General features: G+C 47.4%; 1 protein-coding gene across 2 annotated transcripts in view; it reads right to left on the reverse strand.

The window, feature by feature from the left end:
- Positions 1-21,916, reverse strand: part of CNOT4 (CCR4-NOT transcription complex subunit 4) — a 104,608-nt gene that overhangs the window by 11,605 nt on the left and 71,087 nt on the right. For both annotated transcript variants that reach the window (XM_029073236.1, XM_029073235.1), the window contains exons 7-10: positions 20,550-20,674; positions 8,830-8,887; positions 8,206-8,455; positions 5,098-5,601 (exon numbers count right to left, since the gene is read on the reverse strand). In XM_029073236.1, coding sequence (XP_028929069.1) covers positions 5,098-5,601; positions 8,206-8,455; positions 8,830-8,887; positions 20,550-20,674 — 937 coding nt within the window. The remainder of the gene's footprint in view (positions 1-5,097; positions 5,602-8,205; positions 8,456-8,829; positions 8,888-20,549; positions 20,675-21,916) is intronic.

Raw genomic sequence — 21,916 nt, forward strand, 5'->3', positions numbered from 1 at the left:
AAGCAAAGGGGCTGTCTGAAACTAATAGAGAGGGCAGAGGGGAGAGAGCCAGGGAAACAGAGAGAAGGGAGGCGGATGAAACAGAACAACTGAGAGGTATCTAATTCAATCCAGGAGAGACTGAGTATTCCCGCTTGTAGCCTACAAGATGGAGCTAAATATACGACTACTAAGGCAACTATAAGAAAATGATTCACATTCGGGACAAATATAAACCAGAAGGTTCCCTTTAGCTTCCAGGACGTGGGTTGACTAGAAAGTTGCTGAGATTCCAAATTAGAAATACAACTCAATGGCCCTGTACCGATCTTTGATCTTTCCAAGCCCCAAATGATCGAAGCTTCCAGTTTAATAAACCAAGAAATAAACCATTCCGGCTTACTAGCCGTCTCAGGCTTATATTTCCTGGAAAAGGTGGCTCAGAGCTAACCAGGTTCTATATACGCATTCAAGCTGTCACACCCAGGAGATGCAACGGTGAGGTAAAAGTCACTGTTAAAACCGGCTATTATCTGCGGAAGGTCGGGGGGGGTGGGGAATAAATACCACTGATTGAACACCCCTGACTTCATTTCATATCATCTACAAAAATAAAATAATCATCCTGACGAGCCCACAAATGCAGTTCATTACACAAAAATTGTTCAAGACCCTCTCGTAGGTATATTTTAAGTTCACCAACATTTCCAATATCTGATTTTAAGAGAGAAATTTATTTTACTACACTAGCCTTGGCAGATTCACCACTTCTATTTACTCGAACAAAAAAAAAAAAAAATAATGATCTAAGAGAAAAATCACACTTTCGAAAGTTGCCGAGGCAGAAGTCTGCTACTCCTGGCACTGGAGGGAGGTGGCACGTTACAAGCCGGCAGCTGTTGAGCCTTGCCCCCGGGAGGGCTGAGACGTCACGGCCTACTTAAAGAGCCGTGGCAGCGCTTGAGGTGGGCCGTTCGGGAATCTGCGTTGCCCCCCTGGGCCCCGTGGGCCATTCTCCTCGCCCTGCCCTCGCCTGCGTGGACAGCAGGGGCGAGGGAGGACCGGTCAGAGCAGGGACGACGGCTGCGACGCCGGTCCCCCGGACCGTACGCTCGTGGTGGGCAGGGAAAGTATCCACCGATTCTGTTACACCGTCCTCTCCCAGGTAGAGTGATGCCACTCAATAAGTGCTTGGAAAAGCAGCATGGCCTAGTGGGTGGAGCACGAGCCTGGGAGTCAGCAGGACCTGGTCCCAGTCCCGGCTCCGCCACTTGTCTGCTGGGTGACCTTGGACCTGTCACTCTCACTTCTCTGGACCTCAGTTACCTCACCTGCAAAAGGGGAGATTTTAGACTGGGAGTCCCAAGTGGGACGTGGATCGTGTCCAACCTGATTACCTTGTATCTACCCCAGCGCTTACAACAGTGCCTGGCACATAGTAAGAGCTTAGCCATTACCATTTAAGAAAACAAAAGCAAACCAAAAAACAAGTAACAAGAAGTGACTGGGATAGGGAATCTGCAACGACGGCTCCCTCTCCCTCAGACCGCCCTGCTCTCTTGGCGCAGCAACCGTTTTCGGACGGGGACATCTAGAATGACATGAAGACAAAAATCCCCTTTACCCGCGGAAGGGGCGGCCGCAGCCCGTAATGTCCTTGCCTCCTGCTGCAGTGAACCCCTGGAGAGGGACAAAGAAGCCATTATGGGCACGGCTTGTCTGAATACGCTTATTGTAGCTAGCTGCGCAGAAATCCAACTTTTCCCAACTTCTTCTCCTTCAACCGACGCTCGGGATGTGCCCCCGATTAACCGCTCCTCGGAAACCCACGGTATTTTTAGGATCGTGTTTTCCTGAAAACCAAACGTTACCGCCGAGCCTTCCGGCGTGGATCTCCGAGTAGAGAAAGGACGCGGCAAGGTCCCAGTACAGGGGAGTGACCCAACCGACACATCTCCAGTTCCTTCGGGCCGGCCGCGGCCGGCTGAAGCCAGAGGGAAGGGCAAGTCTCCCGCCCCGCCGACAGCTCGTCACCCTTCCTCACAATATCTACCTCCCGCATTTAAGACACACCTCGAAATGGGATCCAGATGCTTTTACCCAAAAGGCATTTGTGTCTGTACCTTGGCACACACGTTAAGGGCTGGGAACTATTACGTCTACGTTAACCCAACCCCAGATTTAGCCCGATGGTAACTGGAGAAGCAGCGTGGTCTGGTGGATAGAATACAGGCCTGGGAGTTAGAAGGAACTGGGTTCTAATCCTGCCCCTGCCCTGGTCTGCTGTGTGACCTTGGGTAAGTCATTTCATTTCCTCTGCCTCATTTATCTCAACTGTAAAATTGAGCCCCATGTGGGACAGGGACTGCATCCAACTCAATTTGCTTGTGTGCACCCCAGCACTTAATACAGTGTCTGACACATAGTAAGCGCTTAAAAAAATACCATAGTTGCTATTATCATCATTATTATTATTAAGCACAGGACCTAGCCATCGGGAACACTTGAATATCAATACTTGGGAGTCAGAAGTCGTCGGTTCTAATAGCGGCTCCTTCACTTGTCCGCTTTGTGACCTTGGGCAAGTCACTTTACTTCTCTGGGCCTCAGTCACCTCATCTGTAAAATGGGGATTAAGACTGTGGGCTCCACGCGGGGCAATCTGATTACCTTGTATCTATCCCAGCACTTAGAGCAGTGCTCGGCACAAAGTAAGTGCTTTACAAATACCATAATTATTATTAACAATGGTTCCAGGTGGTGCTCTAATATCCTGAAATGCCTCCTCATATTCCACAATGCTGATTAGTGCCACAGATAAAAACTAGTTAACCGCGGCGTGGAAGGTTTAATTAAAATGGAGCCTAATAATAAATGTAAACCATTCTTTAGAGTTTTCTTTTTTAAAAATAAAAATCACTTTTCTCTCCCTTAACTATAGCCTCCTTTAGAAAGTCTGAGAAGGTACATGTTTGCCGTAGTCATTACCCGACTCTGGGGGGTGGCAGGGTCCTGAGGTGGAAAATGCAGTCAAGTTATTGAGTTTCCAAAGGCACTTAGAGTTTAGGGTCTCCCATAAGCATGCTATTTTACAAGTCAAAGGGCTCGCAACCCAATCAGATGATAAATTTTCGGGCTCTGATTCACACTAGACCAAACAATGTTTCTATCTGATTAGTCTTCTGGTCTAGTGGCATCTTAACCCAGCCTGCTGGTTAAAACAGAGCATTTGAAAGAGTCGATCACAGCCCCGCACAGACCATCTTTCACGTGACAGATGAGGAACACAGGAATATTCGAGCAATCCAGTGAGCTAATCTGCCAAACATTTTCAAAGATAATTTAATCATGAGGACAAAGATTAAAAAGGGGAGGGGGCGAAACTTGGATTAAGCCCGAAGAAATTGCAGTTGGTGAGTTAATTCTTGCGGGCAAGGGCTTTAAGAGTCATTCTTTGTAAAGAGTCTCATGATTATGTATCAGCAGTCAAAAATTATTGTGCCTGCTAGCCGGGTGGTGAATTCAAGTTATTCCCTCCTGCCTCCGCTATGAAGAACACTGCTAATCATATTCCCAGGTGCCTCCCGAAATCTGACTTTCCATCTCCTGTTGACTTGTTTTTCCGGTCCAAGTGCGCGATTTAAAATTCACCTGCTAGGTCTCTCTTGGCCAGACCCTCCAAGAAAATGCACCAATTCAACCGGAGAATCGTTTTCCAGGCTGGCATTCCGACACGGGTCTTTCTTTCCCCCTTCCTTTTGGTCATTCTTGAGCCTGCCTACCGCCAGAACGGCCCGCGGGAAGGCTGCCCACGGAACCCGAGAAACTACAGCAGCCCAAGTTGGAGGACTTGACCTGTTGAAACAGGCTGGGAAAAGACGACTTGCTAAACCGGGAGAAGAGACCAGACTGCGGTGGCAGTTAAGTAATAAGTTAAAAACGACCACAAGAGAACGAGGGCGGGGGAGGGAGAGAGGACTCCCGTAATCTAATGCTTTCCCTTCAAGTAGCTGTTGCGGTATTGCAAAAGACGCGCGGTTATTCTCATTTTCGAAGGTTGACCGCGTTGGTGCCCAAGCCCGCTCCTCCGAAATGTCATCTCCCTGCCACGGGCCACTTTCGAGGACCGGCAGGAAGCCGCCTCACTGCCCGACATCCAGGGGAGGAACCCCGGAGAGCTCTAATTGATCTTCCGGTTCCTCAGTCTCCGAGGCCTCCTGGTCCTTCGGGGTTGGCGGCCTTGAGGGCTAGGCCGATCATTCTCTCTAGGAATGAGCTGGGAAGCGAGGCCAAGACCCAAACCTGAAGAATGGTAAAGGGTCCATGAGGGGGCAAGGGGAGGGGGCCCGCCATCAACCCGTCCGTCCGCTGGATGGCAAATGCAACATCTCACTGACCCACCCAATCAGCACTCAAGTGGGATATAGGTGACCACTTTCCCGAAGCGCGCCTAAAGCATCTCCATCTGAGGTGATATCTATGCAGCCCCCTGACGGTTCTGGGCAACCAGAGGATCATTTAGTGGCCACGCCCATGCAACACTTTATAATATGCAGCACAGAATGCTTTGGACAATCCATCCAAAGCAGCTGGAATGTGGTTTTTATCCCTCACACTCTACCGCGTCACCGTCGAGATGGATTTTTACGTAAGAATTCCCCCTTCCTCCCTGCCGCCGAGTAAGATCGACACCTGTATCTTGATCCTGAACCTGAGAGCACTCTGATTTCAGGATCAGTTGCCACTTTTCCCTCCCCAATCCAGTGACACAAATGGAAGCTAGGCTTTCAGCTGGGGGAAAAGGAAAAGTAAAGAAAAAAAGAAGAAAAAAGGAAAACAAGACAAAAAAAAAAAAACCAGACTACCCCATCTTGGGAGAGGATTTCCCCAAGCAGGTACATAATACTCCACCTTCCTTATAAAGCTCAGTGATACAAGGCAAACCACCAAATGAAATCTTTTTTTTTTTTTTGGAAGCTCGTGAAGAAACAGCCTAAGAACGAGGACCACCCCAAGGACGCCCCGGGATTCTCCGGGGTTCGGCTCTCCGGGCCCCGACTACTCCCTTCCTTCCTTTCCCGCTCTCGAAAAGCCCGCCGGCGGGAAGGCCCGACTTACCTGCTATAGGGATCCCTCCCAGACCTGTGCTGTGCTGTGGCGGGAGATTCAAGTCCAAGAAATTACTATTTGAGGTGGGGTTTGCTGTGTGGTTCAAGTGCATGAGGCTATTGCGTGGAAAGGCCATCCAAGGGTAGCGGGCCCCCTGGCCCGGAAAACTGAACGAGTTGTACACCGCCCGGTGCTGTGGAAACGGAGGGAACCTCTGGGGCAAGACGGGGAAGGTGCTGCCGCCGAGGGAGTTGGCATTCGTGGGGGCGGCGGCCGGGTGCAGGAATCCGGACCCTGACCCTTTGGCGGTCGTAGTGTGTGAGGGGGCGTTCTGGAGAGATGTGGGCGAGAGGGAGGGCTGCTCTTGAACCGACAGTTCCTTCTCTATCAGGTCTGCTAAGGCTTTGCGGGTGATGTCGAAGGGGTCGAAGCCCAAGTCGTCCTCTTGCTGTTTGGAGGATCCAAAGCCGAACGCTGCTTGCCAGTCTGTCGAGGAGGATACTGGGATGGTTTCTGTTGCGGGGGGGAATAAAGAGCGGGGTTAGTGGCGGCTCGTTGTGCGCGCGGGGGACGTGTCTACGGGCTGCGCTGAACTGCCCCGTCCCGGGCGCTTGGGACCGGTGCTCTGCACACAGTAAGCGCTCGGTAAATACCACTGACGGCGATAACGTCCTCCTCCGCCGAGTGGAAAAACGCCCTCATATAGATCAGTTGGAAAAGCTTTATCTCCACACTTCCGAACGGCTATTTCCTCCAAGTTTTCCAAGCGCTTTCCCACGTTTACACAGAAGCTTCACATGACATCCCCTCTCGTCATCAAAACTCCCAACGAAGTTACACGATCCCAACCCGCGGAAAGTGAACTGGGGAGAGAGTACACCCTCCCTCCTAAATCACCAGCACCCTCCAAATGAACACCATTCTTGCCACGCTCAGTTTCCCGCAGTTAGCGGGATTTATAACGAAGGTCAAGTGAGTGTGATCAGGGCACAACCGTGTCCACGACTCGTTCCCCAAAGTACTGTGTCGTTTGAATTTCAGAACGGCAAGAATGCAGCTGTGAAAACAGTCAGTTTTGGGGGGAAATTCAAGGGCCTTGTGCTCACAGCAGTAGTGGAAGAAGTGATAATATCAGCATTTATCGAGCCTCCGTTGGGTGTCATACGTTGTACTGAGCGCTTGGGAAGTGCAAATTGTGCAAGTGATGCGTACTCTGGCCACAGGGCCCTTACGTTACACTAACAAGAGAAGACGGTCGTAAAAGTACTTGGGCAGAGTAATCACAGTAAATAACTGAATGTACAATTGAATAAACATATGTGCACGAGTACTGAAGACGCATCTCAATTAGCCCGGAAGTGCTGTTAGAAAGGACTCTAAATACTAGGTCTAAGTGTTTACAGTCTAAACATTTAGACTGTAAGCTTCCCCTGAGCAGGGAACATGTCTACCATATCCTTTATACTGTATCCTCTCATAGGGTTAGTCCAGTGCACTGCAGAAAGTAAGCGCTCAGGAAATACAAGTGACTAAATGATTAAGTCAGTGAGGAAGAACTTCCTCTGCGGGAACTTGAGGGAAATCTGCCTGAGGAGAGACTAATTCCTTGGCAAAATTATCGCTTCCCCAATGCTTTTAGAAACTGCACCCCGGCAACCTCGAAACATCATACGCACCCCACTCTCTGCATTTGCCCATCCCCGCTGGCTTTGCAACCAGTCCCCATCAGTTCCAGCTGCAAGCACGTGTCTCCCTCTCTCTCTCCCCTGCCCCACCCCAGGGAACCACGGCTGAGAAAGTGAGGCAGCGGGCTTCCAGAAATGAGCAGCGCTGAGGTTGGGAGGCCGCTCCCTGCTGTGCTCCCGCCGGTGAATTGCTCTGGGGAGCGGACAGAGCGAACAGCAGCAATTTCTCTTCTCGCTAGTTCCAGCGGCTGCTGGTTCCCTTTTGGCTGGGCTCCCGGGAGCTCTTGCTCCTCAAGAGAGGGAGCCCAGCAAGAAGCAACTCAGACTGTATTTCTCTCCCAACTGTAAAAGGGTGGGAAGTTGTGGAGGAGTAGAATAATAATAATAATAATGGCATCTGTTAAGCACTCACTATGTGTCAGGCACTGTACTAAGCACTGGGGTGGATACGAGCGAAACCGGGTTGGACGTAATCCCTGTCCCATACGGGGCTCCCAGTTTCAATCCCCATTTTACAGATGAGGTAACCGAGGCACAGAGAAGTGACTTGCCCATGGTCGGACAGCAGACGAGTGGCGGAGCTGGGATTAGAACTCATGACCTGCTGACTCCCAGGCCTGTGCTCTATCCACTGAGTCACGCTGCTTCTCTGTGACTGAGAGGATGGGTAAAGGATACTCTGTTTGCTGCCGTGGACCCAGCGGAACCCAAAGACCTGGGGGTCCTAATCCCAGCTCTAACTGGACAGGAAGGCGGCTGGGGCCGGGAGATCGGTGGGGAAGCTTTGACTGTAAAGCCACCTAAGGTATTCTGGGTGGCGGACCGGCCGAGCAGGAATCCTGAGGGGCTGGCTAGCGTGGGCAGCCGAGACTACAGCTGCTACCTAGGCAACTTGCTTCTCCTTTTGTGTCCTTGAGCAAAGCACTTAACTTTTCTATGCCTCAGTTTCCTCACCTATAAAATGGGAGGCTGATACCTGTCCTCTCTCAGATTGTGAGCCTCTCTTGGGACGGGGACTGGGTATGATCTGTCTTGTTTCGCCCCCGGCGCTGGCACAGTGCCTGGCACACAGTAAGCATTAAACTGTGATTTCGGCAGCGCGGCCCGGCACTGCCGTTTCGCCGGGCCCACTTTACCCGGAAATGGGTCCGGCACAGACTAAAGAAGAGAAACGAATAAGACCCCACGTGAACACTTTTTGCCCACTCTCTCGCTCGGGGCACCCTGTGCCCCAGCCAGAACGCGGCCGCCAGGGAAGAGAGTGGGCAAGGAGTGCCATACAAACCGCCAGCACCAGAATCAATTCCTTCCTGTGGTTTCTAGGCGCCGAAGTGTCGGGGAGGAGCCTTGCCGGCCATCCGAAGGGAGATTCCGAGAGCACCACCGCCCGGTTTTAGCCCCGGTTTGCACGGCGAGGGGAAGAGGCCCGTACCTGATGTGAAGAGGCTCTGTGGTTCTGGTGCAGTTGGCCAATCGCTGGAAGTCTGTGGGGAGCTGGGGAACGGGGGGAGCCCACTCGGGATAGGGTTGGGATGCCGGAAGTTGTCGGAAAAGAGCGACTGTGACTCTGTTACTGCCCCTTCGAAAGGAGACCGGGCGCTGTGATTGGATGAACTGATGGGGATGACTGGATTGGGTTTGGATAAACCTGGAGGTGGCGAAGGTGTGTCGCTGTTTGAAATCTAAAGGCAAAGAAAACGAGGCATTCAGCTTTTACGTCATTGTTTGCTTAGAAGGCATCACTTCGCGTTGAAAGGGCTCACCCTCAGATTAATGGTTTGAATACAACCCAGAGACCCACCTCTTTTGGGGCAAAAATACCTACTTGCGTATTCATTCCGACCCAAGTATATCTGAGGGACTAAATGATACTGATCGGTTCAGAGGCAAGCAAAGCCTGAGACTGTTAGAGCCTTACAAAGCGATGTGTATTTTCTATAAAATCGTACAGGTGAAGAAAACTCTGCTGGCAGGTTCTTGAGTTCTTTAGCAAAAGTTGGAAAATAAGGGGGAGACGCAAAAGTTCTTAGAAAGTAAAACATATCGCAACTCTTACCTGCTGTGAGTTGTCGCCGTTTCCTATACTTAGAGAATCTGAAGGTTTGTCGATGGGGCTAGAGACAAATGAAAATTCGGAAGTAAATTCATGTTCATTGGGCAGGGGGCATTTTTATTAGACGATCCAAATTCCTCGGGGGGAGGGAAAAACTCTGAAGACCAATAAATGAACAAGTACTCATAAAGGAAAAATATCCTTCAGTACTAAATCAGATGCTCCCCGCAATTAGTGGCTTAGAATTTAACGACTTAGAACAATTTTGCTTATCTGGGCAAAATCAAGAACTGCTCTGCCACGCCAATGGTAGGCTCAGCTTTCAGGCAGAGACCGGAAACTGTTTAAAACAAAAACAAAACAAACACCCTGCTCTCTAGGTACTTCCGAACGCAAAATGACTCGACTGTTTAGTAACTGGCCACAGGAATGAAGACAGCAGCACAAGAGAAAGCTGGGAGGATACACAGCTTTCCCTGCCTCACAGTACTTATATATATGTAATTTTATTCATTTATATATTGATGTCTCTTTAGTTGCATTGATGTCTGTCTCACCCCCGGCTCCCCCCGAGACTGTGAGCTCAATGTGGGCAGGGACTGTCTCTACTGCTATATTGTACTTTCCCAACCACTTAGTACAGTGCTCTGCACACAGTAAGTGCTCAATAAATACGATTAAATGAATGAATGAATAAGCACACGTGAATCTGGATTCTAAGAAACACATTGCCCCGGGGGTTTGCTGTTGAGGTGTTGAGCAGAAAAGTGAGAATTTGTTCATTCTGAAGGAAATGTAATGCAGGCGAAAAGGTCGGTGATGGACATCCATGGAGACAGCAGCAATATGAAATCACGGGCTCGGAGTGGAGCTGAAACTATGAAGACTCCGTATTTCTCATGCTTTTTTGTCCCCTGGAATGACATCACTGTTCAGATACATTAGGAAGACCAACTGTTCAGGTGGGGATTAGGAAGTGGTATAAACTTCCATTTTACAGTTGAGAAAACTGAGGCACAGCCAAGTTAAGTGACTTGCCCAAGGTCATGCAGCAAGCAACTGGTAGAGCTGGGATTAGAACCCAGGTCCTCTGACTCGCAGGCCTGAGCTCCTTCCACTAGACTATGCACTGCTTTTATACGAACAGAGTTACTTGAAGACCAAAAATATGGGATGGCCCTGCAACTAAATTACTATTATTAATAATCCCGGCTCTGCTGCTTGTCTCTTGAGTGGCCTTGGGCAAGTCATTGGGCTTCTCTGGGGCTCAGTGACTTCATCTGTAAAATGGGGATCAGGACTATCCATGTGGGACTGTGTCCAACCTGATTAGCTTCTCTCTACCCCAGCATTTTGTAACGTACCTGGTACACAGTAAGTGCTTAAATACCATTAAAAAAATAGAAGAACTGTAGCCACCATGGAATCGCAAGCTTTCATCTGCCCCAACCCGATATAAAATTGTTCAGAAAAATCACAGTTAAATCCAGCAGCGTAGCCTGACTAAACTGACGAAGGAATTATTTTGGAAATACTCAAAATCTTTGAAATTCCTTAACGGTATGCACTTTTCACTTAAAAGGACTGTGAGCAGCTCTAAGATGGAGGTTTTACAAGGCTAAAGGCCAAGGCCAGCGGATTTCCCTGCCCCTGGAGAGAAGGTACCAGAATGTCCACGGAAGAATTTCTCCCCAGTTGGCCGGCAGTCCATATGCTTCTTTCGGACCCTGGAGTCCCCGACCGTGGTCACTGGGCCTAAGGCCGGGGGCACGAATGTTCCTTCGGGCCCCGGGCTGGATCGGCAGACTTCCGCTGCCGGAAGAATGCTCCCTAATCCTGGGGCCGTGTTCGAGCCAAAAAGGAGAGTTAAACTTTGGGATTTTGGCAGAACAACATCGAACCCAGAACGCGAGAGGTGACCAGACCGTGCGTCCAAGAAGGTGGACTGTAGGACCTAAAAAGGGTCACAAACGTCCAGTTTAGGGACAGGTGGATTCACCTCATTTTACTCCCCTCTTACTAGGGACTGCAGGGTGGATAGTCTTGGTTTATCGTGCATGCCACTTGAGGATTATAGGAATAACAATCACTAATAGAAATTACGATACTTGCCATGCACTTACTATGTTCTAAGCACTGGGAAAGGCAGAAGTTAACCAGATTAGACACAGTCCCTTTCCCACATGAGGCTCACAGCCTATGTAGCAGAGAGAACAGGCATGCCGCTGCCATTTTACAGGTGAGGAAACTGAGGGACAGAAGTGAAGTGACTTGCCCTAGGGTCAAAGAGCAGGTAGGGGGCAGAGGCAAAATTAGAACCCGGGTCCTGTGCCTCCCACGCCCGTGCTTTTTCTCCTAGGCCATGCTGCTTTTCTAATTCAAAACCCCTCTCACTGCTCTGACCTGAAGTCCAAAATCTCAGTCAAAAACAGCTAAATCTGGATAATTTTCTCTAAGCAGCCGTATGTATGACCATCAACAATTCTCTTCTCTGCTTTCCTAGAGGTACCCCAGAGAAGAAGCATTTGCTGCTAGGAGGGGATCTGTCCATCAAAAAACAGATTACTTCAACTGAATTTGCCTGCATTTATTCTCTGGGCAGAGTGCTTCTGCTGACCAGAAAACATGAAATCAAAGAAAATAACCAAACCAATTAAGGAGAAAACTGTTCTTTTGTTCCCCCCATATTTGAGGATTTTAATTACCTTGCTTTGTTTATCTCTGCAAAGATATAAATGGTGTAATTACTTGCTTTTTTTTGCATCCTGAGCACAAGCCAGCATAAGTATAAATGCCAATCTAACCAATTCTAAGGATTCACACCACAGTTTGCACAAAGAATACGCAGTCACCGTTCTCCTAAAGGAAATGCTCCTACGTCAAGGAAAAGTCGTCACTTTCAAGCAATGTGCTGCAGTGCCGCTGGAATTTGTTTTGAGGCTTACTCTAGAGCTCACAATTGCTAAGGAGTTTCAAAGTCGGGGGCTCAGTGAACAAACAATTGAACGACTGCCTTTCCATTCCCAAAGGGGTATGAAAGGTGCCGCATAATTTATTACTGAAACTCAGCCAGCTCTAGAGGTGGACAGAGACGGGCACTTCGAAAAAGCAACAGCTTCTCAATCAAACCTGCCATCGATCCATCAATCAAGAGTAAATACTGAGCACCCACTATGGGCAGAGCACTATACTGAACGCTTGGGAAAGCCGAGAACAACAGGGTTAGCAGACCTGTTCCCTGCCTACGACGAATTGATGGCCTAGTGGAACAGGGTTCTTCTTTAAAAGAGAGATTGGCCTAACACAAGTTACTGAATCCTTAGTGCGGATGCCTAAAGAGATTTGAGTGAAGGGCGAATATGAAGAACGTTGTATCTTAAGACTTTTACATAAAGTCACGCGGTGAGAATGTAAATTAGTCACCTCTAGGTTGTGAGCTCCTACCAACCCTGCTGTATCGTTCTCTCCCGAGGGCCATGAACAGTGCTCGGTACACATTAAGCGCTCAATAGATATCACTGTTTGACTCAGTAGTTGACAGTTCCTACAGAACTCACAGTGAGAGGAAAAATTTGCTTTTTCTGGGGAAAAATTGGGACCGACTTCAGTTCAAATTAGTAAACACCTCATATACCAGTGCTCATTCACTGAGGCAACTTCCAGGTTGCAAACGATCAAGGGGTTGGAGTTCTTAAACCACCCCCCCCCCCCCACACCTCAAAAAACCACAAAACTATCTGGAAAGAAATTAATTTGGAGGACACAAATAACTAAATGATCAACAAGGTCAGATTCCATAAGATTCTTACTAGGATCTTCCAACTGCTATGGACCTTTTCCTCTCTAATCAGCACTTTTAAGGAGATGCTTCTTACAAGAGCCAACTGTTAGGGAGGCAGAGTAAACTATACTGTTTAGTCACTGGCTGTTTTGGCCCATTTCTTTAAACTCCAGTGATGGCCAGGAACATTTTTTACTCAAGTTGAGTCTGGATAAAGATCAGAGGAGACCAAGCTCCAAGCTAGGGAAAATATACTTCTGCGGTTTTTTTAAAAAAAGGGGGAGTGTGTTTAGAGGGGTCACATATCCTTATGTCACAAGAGTCATCCACTAAGAGAACCGTCGTATCGCTTCTTCTCACCAATTCAGTTTCGGCGGTACCAAATGATGGGAACGTTTTATTCTCTATTAAACGATAAAATTCAGGGCTCAGATCTGTCCCAGCTTCCCAGATAGAAATCAAATTAGACCCACCCAGATAAAGCAAAACACACAATTGTTCTTTCCATAATCTGACCCTAAACTCACAGGTCCTCTCTGAAATGATTCCCTCATTTACTGGACTTCCTAGGGACATGACAAGTCCAACCACTGAACTAGACTGGACTAGAACTGCCCACCTCCCTTAGTATTTATTTTTTAAACAACCAATCTCCCAGAGAATCCCAAGGGAACTCCTGTTAGATATAAGCCCAGCATCTTCACTTTGACCAACTGTTTGTGGGTTTTTTTTAAATGGTATTTGTTAAGTGCTTACTATGTGCCAGATACTGTACTATCTGGGGTAGATACAAGACACTCAGGTTGGACACAGTCCCTGTCCCACATAAGGCTCACAGTCGTAACATGACAGGTGAGGTAACAGGCACAGAGTCACTTCATGTCTTGCCCAAGGTCATACAGCAGACAAGTGGTCTGAGGCTTGCCTAAGGTCACACAACAGTTTGGCATTCCACTCATTTTTCTTTCTTTCTGCTCACCACAACCTACCCCAACACACGAAGAGATAGCACCCCTACCCTTCCTCATCTCCTGTACCTACAAAATCACATTTCACCTACTCTCTGCAGCTGTTTATATAGTCAGGTATGCAACAGCACTTGTTTGCATTACAATTTGGATATGACACGATGAAAGGATCAGCGAATGTTATTTCCATGCCGGTCTGTCCTGCTTACGATAATTACAATAATTACGGGATTTGCTAAGCGCTTACTATACGCCACGCACTGTATTAAGCCACAGGGTAGACTCAAGTTAATCAGGTTGGAGACACTCCTGTTCACACATGAGGCTTGCAGTCTAAATAGGAGGGATATCAGGCATGGAATCCCCCTCTTTACAGATGAGGATACTGGGGACCGGCCTGCTGAAGTGACTTGCCCAAGGTCACAGAGCAGGAAAGCGTCAGAGCTGGAATTAGAACCCAGGCCCGGGCTCTCTCTACTGGGCCACAATATGGCCAAAGTAGACAGGGTGTAGGAAGAAATGGTTGTACGCAAGTCAAGGCGAGATGCTGCTCTGCTTCCCGACTGCTGGCTCAGCCTTCCTGTGCCGGAGGTTTTGGAGCTTTACAGTAGTGACAACCGTAAACTAGCAAAGCGTCGAAAGGGTATAAAGCAGTCTGCTAATGGTGGACATGATATTCTAGGACTATGTACTGGAAACTGTCCGCTGCGGTTCTATCTTCAAAACCCTCCACAACCCATTAATTCTCCCTGAGGCGACCAGGCTGCAATTTTCCCAAAGGATGAGGTGCTTCGACAACACAACGGACCCTATTAGAGCAGAAACGGCTTTTCCACTTAACACAGCGGCCCAGGGGCGCTTTGAGACCTTCCTCCTCAATGCTGGATGGGAGTCCGTCTTCTCTAACGCTATATTGGGGTGCGAGGGGGAAGATTATACATTATTTCTGCCTTTCTCTGAACCACTAGAGTAATCACAAGAATTCTGAAGGATTTCCTCTTCACCGGCCTATGAAATTGGAAAAATGAAATGAGATACTCTGCACTATGGTAGCATGCATCTACAAAGCCAGAAAAAAAATGACCCTATTTTTAAAGCAGCCCCGAAAACATTCATCCGCTTTACTGTGAACTTTTAAAAATAAAAACACCTGGCGCAGACTTTGTACTTGCAGAACAGGCTATAGATGAGGCAGAAGAAATTCATTTTTGTGGCAGAGAACATCATCCTCCGATCATGGAACTGTGTTTCCTTTGTGCTTATTCGTGTACTCTTATTCACAGCCTTGGTTGCAATACGATACCAGCAGCCCAATTCAGAAACCTTCCAAACTACTTCTTATTTGCTCAGTTGCTTCCCCTCAACACTCTCAGCTGGCATTTTAGGTGGCAGAGGCTGATTATGGATAAAAGACTGGCATATTTTAAAATGATTTACATGTCTATAAATTACTTGTTTATTCATATTAAAGTCTGTCTCCCGCCTCTAGCCTGTAAGCTCGCTATGGGCAGGGAACGTAGCCTATTTCTCCTGCACTCTACTCTCCCAAGAGCTTAGAACAGTGCTCTGCACATAGTAAGCACACAGTAAATGTCATTGATTGGTACTTTAAGGAATCACCTACCCTCCTCAACCTGGTAGAGGAGCTAGGGTATATATCCAAACCAAGACTGGGAATAACACAAGGGATAACGCCTGATAGTTTCAAAGCTTAAGAGAATATGTTTTTTTTACCTACGTACCTTTTCCTAATGCTGCTCCTGCAGACAACCAACGGTCACTGCATGCTCCAAAATGGTGTTTAACGTCTTTCCTCTAATACCACGAATAGGGATGTTTCAAGCTTGCGTTAAAATAGTAGCACTCGGTCATCCAGATATGTCTGCCCTTCACCTATCCCACGATGCAGATTGATGCTAGCTTTCAGAACTCTGAATTTTCTATTTTCCCTTTAAAAAATGTCTTTGATGGCTCTCTTCAGTGACGAGCCAAAGGAATGACATTTCTATCACCAAGTTGCAACCGACAAGTTACTGGTTGTGGAAAGATCATACGAATTCAATACTTTGCCCTCTTTCACCCTAGGCACGGTGGGGAGGGGGGCAAGAGGCCACCGTAGTTCACCCAATACCTTGGGCAGCCTCGCTAACGGATTATGGGGAAACCACCCTTCTGCAGAGCCATCACCTGTCTGCCTATTTACCGGTATCATTCTGAGAGAATCTGCGGAACACGGAGGTCCAGTGACGGTCAGATAAACTGTCAGGGCAAAAACAGGGTTTAGGCTGAAATGGGGAGAAGAGGGAAATCTCAATTTAACCACATGGGAAAGGAAGAGCCTAACTGAAAGGGAAAGGAACCCTTGAGGTCCTGTTAAAATTTTTGGGGTGGGGGGGGTGGGGGGGTGGGGAAGAGGTGAGAAGGAACTACTGAACAAGATCTTTTTGATGTTTGTTCTCCCCTCATTACAAAAAAGTGTCTACAAAAAAGTATCATGGTCTTCCTGTGCAGCTCTTACTACAGTATCCCCGAAACATCGGATTACTCAATATGACATCACAATTTCAAAAGCAGGGTCGTGCCAGGATTGAGTCTACTGGAGGAGTTTACCAACATATGGGCAAAGACAAGGAGATGCCTAGCCCACCACGCTCCCTGAAAAAACACACGCCCTCAACGAAGATAAAATCTTTGAGTTGCTGATTTTTTGCAATCATTTGATTAATCATCCATCAAGGAAGAGGAAAAGGTAAGGAGGCACAAAGAGAAGGGGAATGAGAAAAACGAAACGCAGCGATGGGGAAGAGAGGCAAGGAGGGCTGCAGGGAGACAGAGAATTGAGTGGCAGGGAGGGAAATGTAAAGGGGAAATTACCAAGACAGTTCTACTATAATAAAAGGGGTTGGGTTCTCAGGAGAACCTCGCGTTACGGGAAAACTGGGTTCAAGTGAGCGCTGATCCAATGGGAATTCACGAGTCAGGCGGTAGAGAATTCAAGACACCACCACAACTGCCTTTCGTACAAACAGTTCCTATATTATGCTGCCTGCCAGTAGCGGAATGCTCTGTGTTCCCACCACTCTGCTGCTATTTTAGTGTAATGAACACTGGAGAGTCGCAGAAACAGAAGGCCGAGGCTGTTATCGATCCACCCAAACCGTCTCTTCCTACACCAGCTTGTGTTCTACCAGGACAAGCTCGTGCTATTATTACTATGGTGCTTGGAAAGCGCTTACTATGTTCCAAGCGCTGGATAGATATCGCTGTATTGTACTCTCCAAAGCACTTAGTACTGTGCTCTGTACCCAGTAAGCGCTCAAGAAATATGACTGAGTCAACGAATGACTGGATGACCAGCCTAAAGGCAAACCGCTTCCGGAGAAGGTCACCGGGTGAGGCGGAGCTCAAGAGTTGTCGGTTGGTTGGTCAGTCAACCGCCTTTCCTCCAACCGACAAGTTTCACGCTCCCCACCCCTCAAACGTCTCTCCCTCGTGGCCGCCTGTCCCAGCCCTGTCCCCACTGCCCGTGCCCATGGGGGGCACCAAGGGCACCCTGGAAATGTGGAGAGGTGAAGGGACCCTCCCCACCACCAGCCCGGATGGAGGAGAGGAACAAGGTGAGAGCTTCATTCGTTTCTAGTGACTGAGTGCCAACCACGAGCAGAACGAAGCACTGGGAAATTCAAAATACACAGATGATTCAAAATGCTCCCGTCCTTCAGCGGGCTTTACGGTCTAACAATAAGGAGGGGAGCGGGATGGTGATGGACACTAAAGGACAGAGCTCTATGGGAATACGAAACAAGATAAGAAAACAGAGAAAACAATAAAATAAGAATAGCAGAACTCTGTTCTGGGAGTTTCCGCATTTTTAACTGCTCCTACAGTGCCGGTTCCGGTCCGGGAGACACAAAGCCACAGCCTTCCCAGCATGCTAAACGCTAGGCAAACCGTCCTGCTGCTGCCTGGTTGCTTCTGATGCCGACTTTACTCTGAAGAGGATTTCGATTTAATTGCGGCTTCTCCGAGGGGCTTTCGGTCACGATGCTGGGGGCTGGCGGAGCAGAGCGAAAGGTGGCCGCGGTCCCTATCTTAGGCCCGAGCAACTGGCGAGGCTGGGGACGAGATCCGGTTCATTTTGCCAAACGGGCTGCCGCTGGCCCAAAATGACAGCTGGGTCAGGTAGGGGCCCAGTTGGGGAAGAACAGCCCACTGGGTCCCTACGGCAGGACAGTTCCTTCTCCTGCATCCGTAACACGAGTTTGGAACGAGGCACGGAACTGATGGCGTAACGGAAAGGAGCAGGGAGCCTCGGGACACCCACGTTCGAGCAGTTTACCTGGAACTGGGGCGGACAACACCAAGGCTGACTAATTTAATCCCAAACCGTTTCTCTTGGCCGGGGTTTGTGACCCTCCTCCAGAGACCAGCGGGCAAGATCTGACCCTCCCCCACAGACCGGAAGGCCAGATTCAATCTGCAAGTCCGCGGATCTGAATCCAAAAAACCCTCCAAAGCCACACTCCCAGCTGCAGCTAGAAAACAGGGCGCATAGCTCAAATTCCTTTTGGTTGAAATTTAGCCACTTGCATCGTGATATCGTTCCAAACAGCCAAAGTCAAAACGCTCATGAAAACTGGAGGCATCTAAAAGGACATTTTCTTCACTGATCAATCATACCCTTGTCTCAGGGACTGCAATCGACAATACTCCTCCCATTCGGGAGAAAAATCTATCTCGTTCGGTTCGTTTGGAAACAAAGATGGAGAAAGATAAAAGGGTAAACGGTAGGAGGAGCCTACTCGGTAAGAGAAATCTTTACTTGGACTTTACTTTTATTCCCATGCTTGAACAAAATACACATTTAGGACTTCCTCTACTCTGCCATGTTTACATTTGATCAGTCACTGGTACTTACTGAGCACTTATGGTGGAGAGAGCACTGTAACTAAGTGCTTGGGAGAGGACAATACAACAGTGTTGGCAGATGCACTCCCTGCCCGCAAGGAGCTTACAGTAATCAGGAAGAGACAGGCATCAAAATAAAATATAGCTTGGGGAATTAACAGAGTATTGATGCCCAGAGATTCTCAACATAAACCGAGAAGAGTGGGAAATTATACCACTGGCCCTCCATGTGACTGGAAAGACGGCTTAAATGGGACTCCCCAGATGGAACTTGAAAAAATAAGGATATAGTGAAGAAATGTTTTCTGAGGAGCCTTTCACTTTTCCAGGTATGCCCTCACCTCGCTCTCTTTGAGGCATTCGTAGCCTATCTCTGGATTGATTTAGCTCTTTTTAGTCACCCTTATTGTACGGCTCTGCACACAGAAAGCGCTCAAAACATACGATTGACTGATTCCTCCTCTTGCATCTATGTGGCTCCCAAATGGACTGTAAGCCCCTCGAGGGAAGGGATCCCTGTGCAGTCTGCAGTGCCCTGCACGGTCTGCATTCAACGCTGCTGGCGATGAGGACCCTGATCCTTTCCGTGGGCTTCACACCAGGTGTATTTTAACCAGGACCCTCAATACCCACTTTCTACTTGGCACAAGAAGTAAATAATAGCCCTACCCCCTCACTGGAGGCTGAAAATACCTCTACTTAAAACTTTCACTCTGGAATCAAGTAAGAGAACAAGTTCTGTGTCCTTCGCTTAAAAAGAGAAACCAGTGTAGCTGAGCGGGAAGAGCACAAGGCTGGTAATCAGAGGATCTGGGCTCTCCATCTCGGCTCCGCCACTTGTCTGCTGTGTGACTTTGGGCAAGTCATTTAACTTCTCTCAGCCTCAGTTTCATGTTTAAGATGGGGAAGTAAGACTAGAAGTCCTATGTAGGACAGGGACTGTGTCCCACCTGATTAGCCTGTATAAGTTCGTACCCCAGTGCGAAGTGTAGTGCCTGGCACGTAGTATGTGCTTAACAAATACCACAGGTTTAAAAAGAGAAGCAAAGAAAATTTCTGTAAAAAAAAAAAAAAAATCAAGCTGAGCTTTTCTTAAATTTGGTGGGAAACATGGAAGATATGCGGAGAGAGTGATGCTTTGTAGACGTAAAAAGCAGCATGGTGAAGAAGAAAGAGTACGGGCCTGGAAGTCAGAAGACCTGGCTTCCTGCTCTGCCATCTGTCTGATGCGTGACCTTGGGCGAGACACTGTTCCTTTTCTAGACCTCAGTTAACATCCTCCATAAAATGGGGATTAAATCCTACTCCTCCTATTCAGAGTGAGAGCCCCATGTGAGACAAGGACTGTGTCTGACTTGATGAGCTTGTATCTACTCCACCGCTTTGAAGAGTTCTTGGCATATAGTAGGTGCTTAATAGGGTATTATTATGATGATGTCCAAATAAGCCATATCATTTTAGCTGTGTTCTCTTAACTGTGACCATCAGGACCATGCCTACACAGTACTTGATAGGATGCTCCAGTTAAAAAGGGTTTTGTTGAGTCAAATGTGGACTGGGATTAATTCAAAAGTGAAGATAAGTGGAGAGAAATAAAGGAGTGCTGAAAATAGGAAGTGGTACATCATTTACCCAAATCTCATGCTCTCAAGGACAGCTGTTTACATTTCTTTCCTTACAGGCTCACAGTAAAGTCACGCACTGAATTTTTCAATTCCTATGACTGACTCAAAAGGTGAAACTAATTCCAATTTTGATACTAGGCTGTGGTTTTAATGAGGGCACAGTTGATTCTTTTCTGATGTCTATAGAGACCCGAAAAACGAACATGGGGTCGAATATTTCTGAAATCCCTTGAGTGTTAAAAGACCATTACCTGGGGTGGAAAAGGAGAACTCTTTTGTTAGGACACACAAAATCAACACTGGGCAGACAACTACCTGGTAATGTCTGGAATGACATTTATTCTACACAATATAGGGTAAAGAAAGAGGAAATCAGTTTCAGTGGAAAGGGGTTCAGAAGAATCGTTAACCATCCCCAATCTCCAAATTTATGCATCATACCTCTGCAGTGGGGTCACTTTGTTCTTATTCTTGTCGACTGTACCCGTGGACAGCTGGAGAAAATTGGGGTTTAGTTTATATAACTCTTGAAGTAATTTCTGTTCATATTCTTGGTGTTTGCCCGCCTATTGGGAGAAAAAAAATCCAAACTGCGATATCACTCATGAAATGGCTGCCGGAAAACTGTCTAGCAAAATATTTTCTGTTTAACAAAACAAAAACAAAAAAACACCCAAAAAACCCATCCCGCAACAAGCTTAGACACTTTACAATACAAAAAAGACTGATTTAGGGGAGAGGGTATGGTCTACTGAACTCATTATCCTGTAACCACCCCAGCACTTAGCCCAGTGCTCAGTACAGTGCCTGGGACATAGTAAGTGCTTAACAAACACCACAAGTGCTATTATTATGGTGTTTAGAAACCATTCATTTTGCAGGAGAGCACGTACTTGCAGAAAGCCGCCTCCCAAACGAATACATAGAAAACTCATTTCATTTGTCTTTTTAATTTTTGAAATTACCAACTCGATTCAATCCAGCCGAACCTTCCTGCCATTTGCACAACAGCACATGGAATGTCTGCATAGTGTGCTCCAAGAGAGATGTCCTAAATAATTCTGCCACGTTGAAAACAAGTCTTACTATATTTTGCGTTATCTTGAAGATCCATCAACATCCCAGTAAAAATCCCTTCAACGTCTCACTTTGTTTCGATCACCAAGGCATATAGCCAAACAACTTTTATTATGCACTAAAAATACAAAGCCAAACCTCTTGCTTTAGGATGATTAGCCTATCCTTGGAACTGTCACTCAAACTTCAGTGGAGAAAAAGGTAAAGGGAATATTGAAAATCCTTGTTTGACATGCAGTAAGAGTCCATGATAGACCAGTGTTCGTTTTAAGAAAAACTAACCATACCACTATCTTTGTGGTGCAGGTTGTGCAGACTGAGGGGAGAGATAAGCTGCTTAAATATTCGTGAGCGAGTAAAGCTTCGGAATGCATTTTCTGCACTGATTAAACAGTAAAATGGATGTTTTAACAGTTGCAGACTCACAACGAGCAGATAATTGACCCCAGGAGCATTACATATTGCCAAGAGCATCAGCTTCGACTAAATTTTCTTCCCTGTTTCAGGTAAGTACTTTTAAGATAGTGATTTTTCTGTGGCAAAATTACTAGGAAAAAAAAATTCCTTTGCCAAAACAAAATGCATCCCTACGCACTTGTTTGCATGAAAAACACATAGTGAAAGCCTTGCTCCTGGGCACAATGAAATGGAGGTGCCGCTTAGTTCAAAATCCCACGTACCTAACAGTCAGGGCTAAGCAACTAAGTGAATCCCAGGAGAGTGCCTTTGCA

This window comes from Ornithorhynchus anatinus, chromosome 10 (genome assembly GCF_004115215.2).
Source record: "Ornithorhynchus anatinus isolate Pmale09 chromosome 10, mOrnAna1.pri.v4, whole genome shotgun sequence".
In the NCBI taxonomy this organism is placed as follows: Eukaryota; Metazoa; Chordata; class Mammalia; order Monotremata; family Ornithorhynchidae; genus Ornithorhynchus; species Ornithorhynchus anatinus.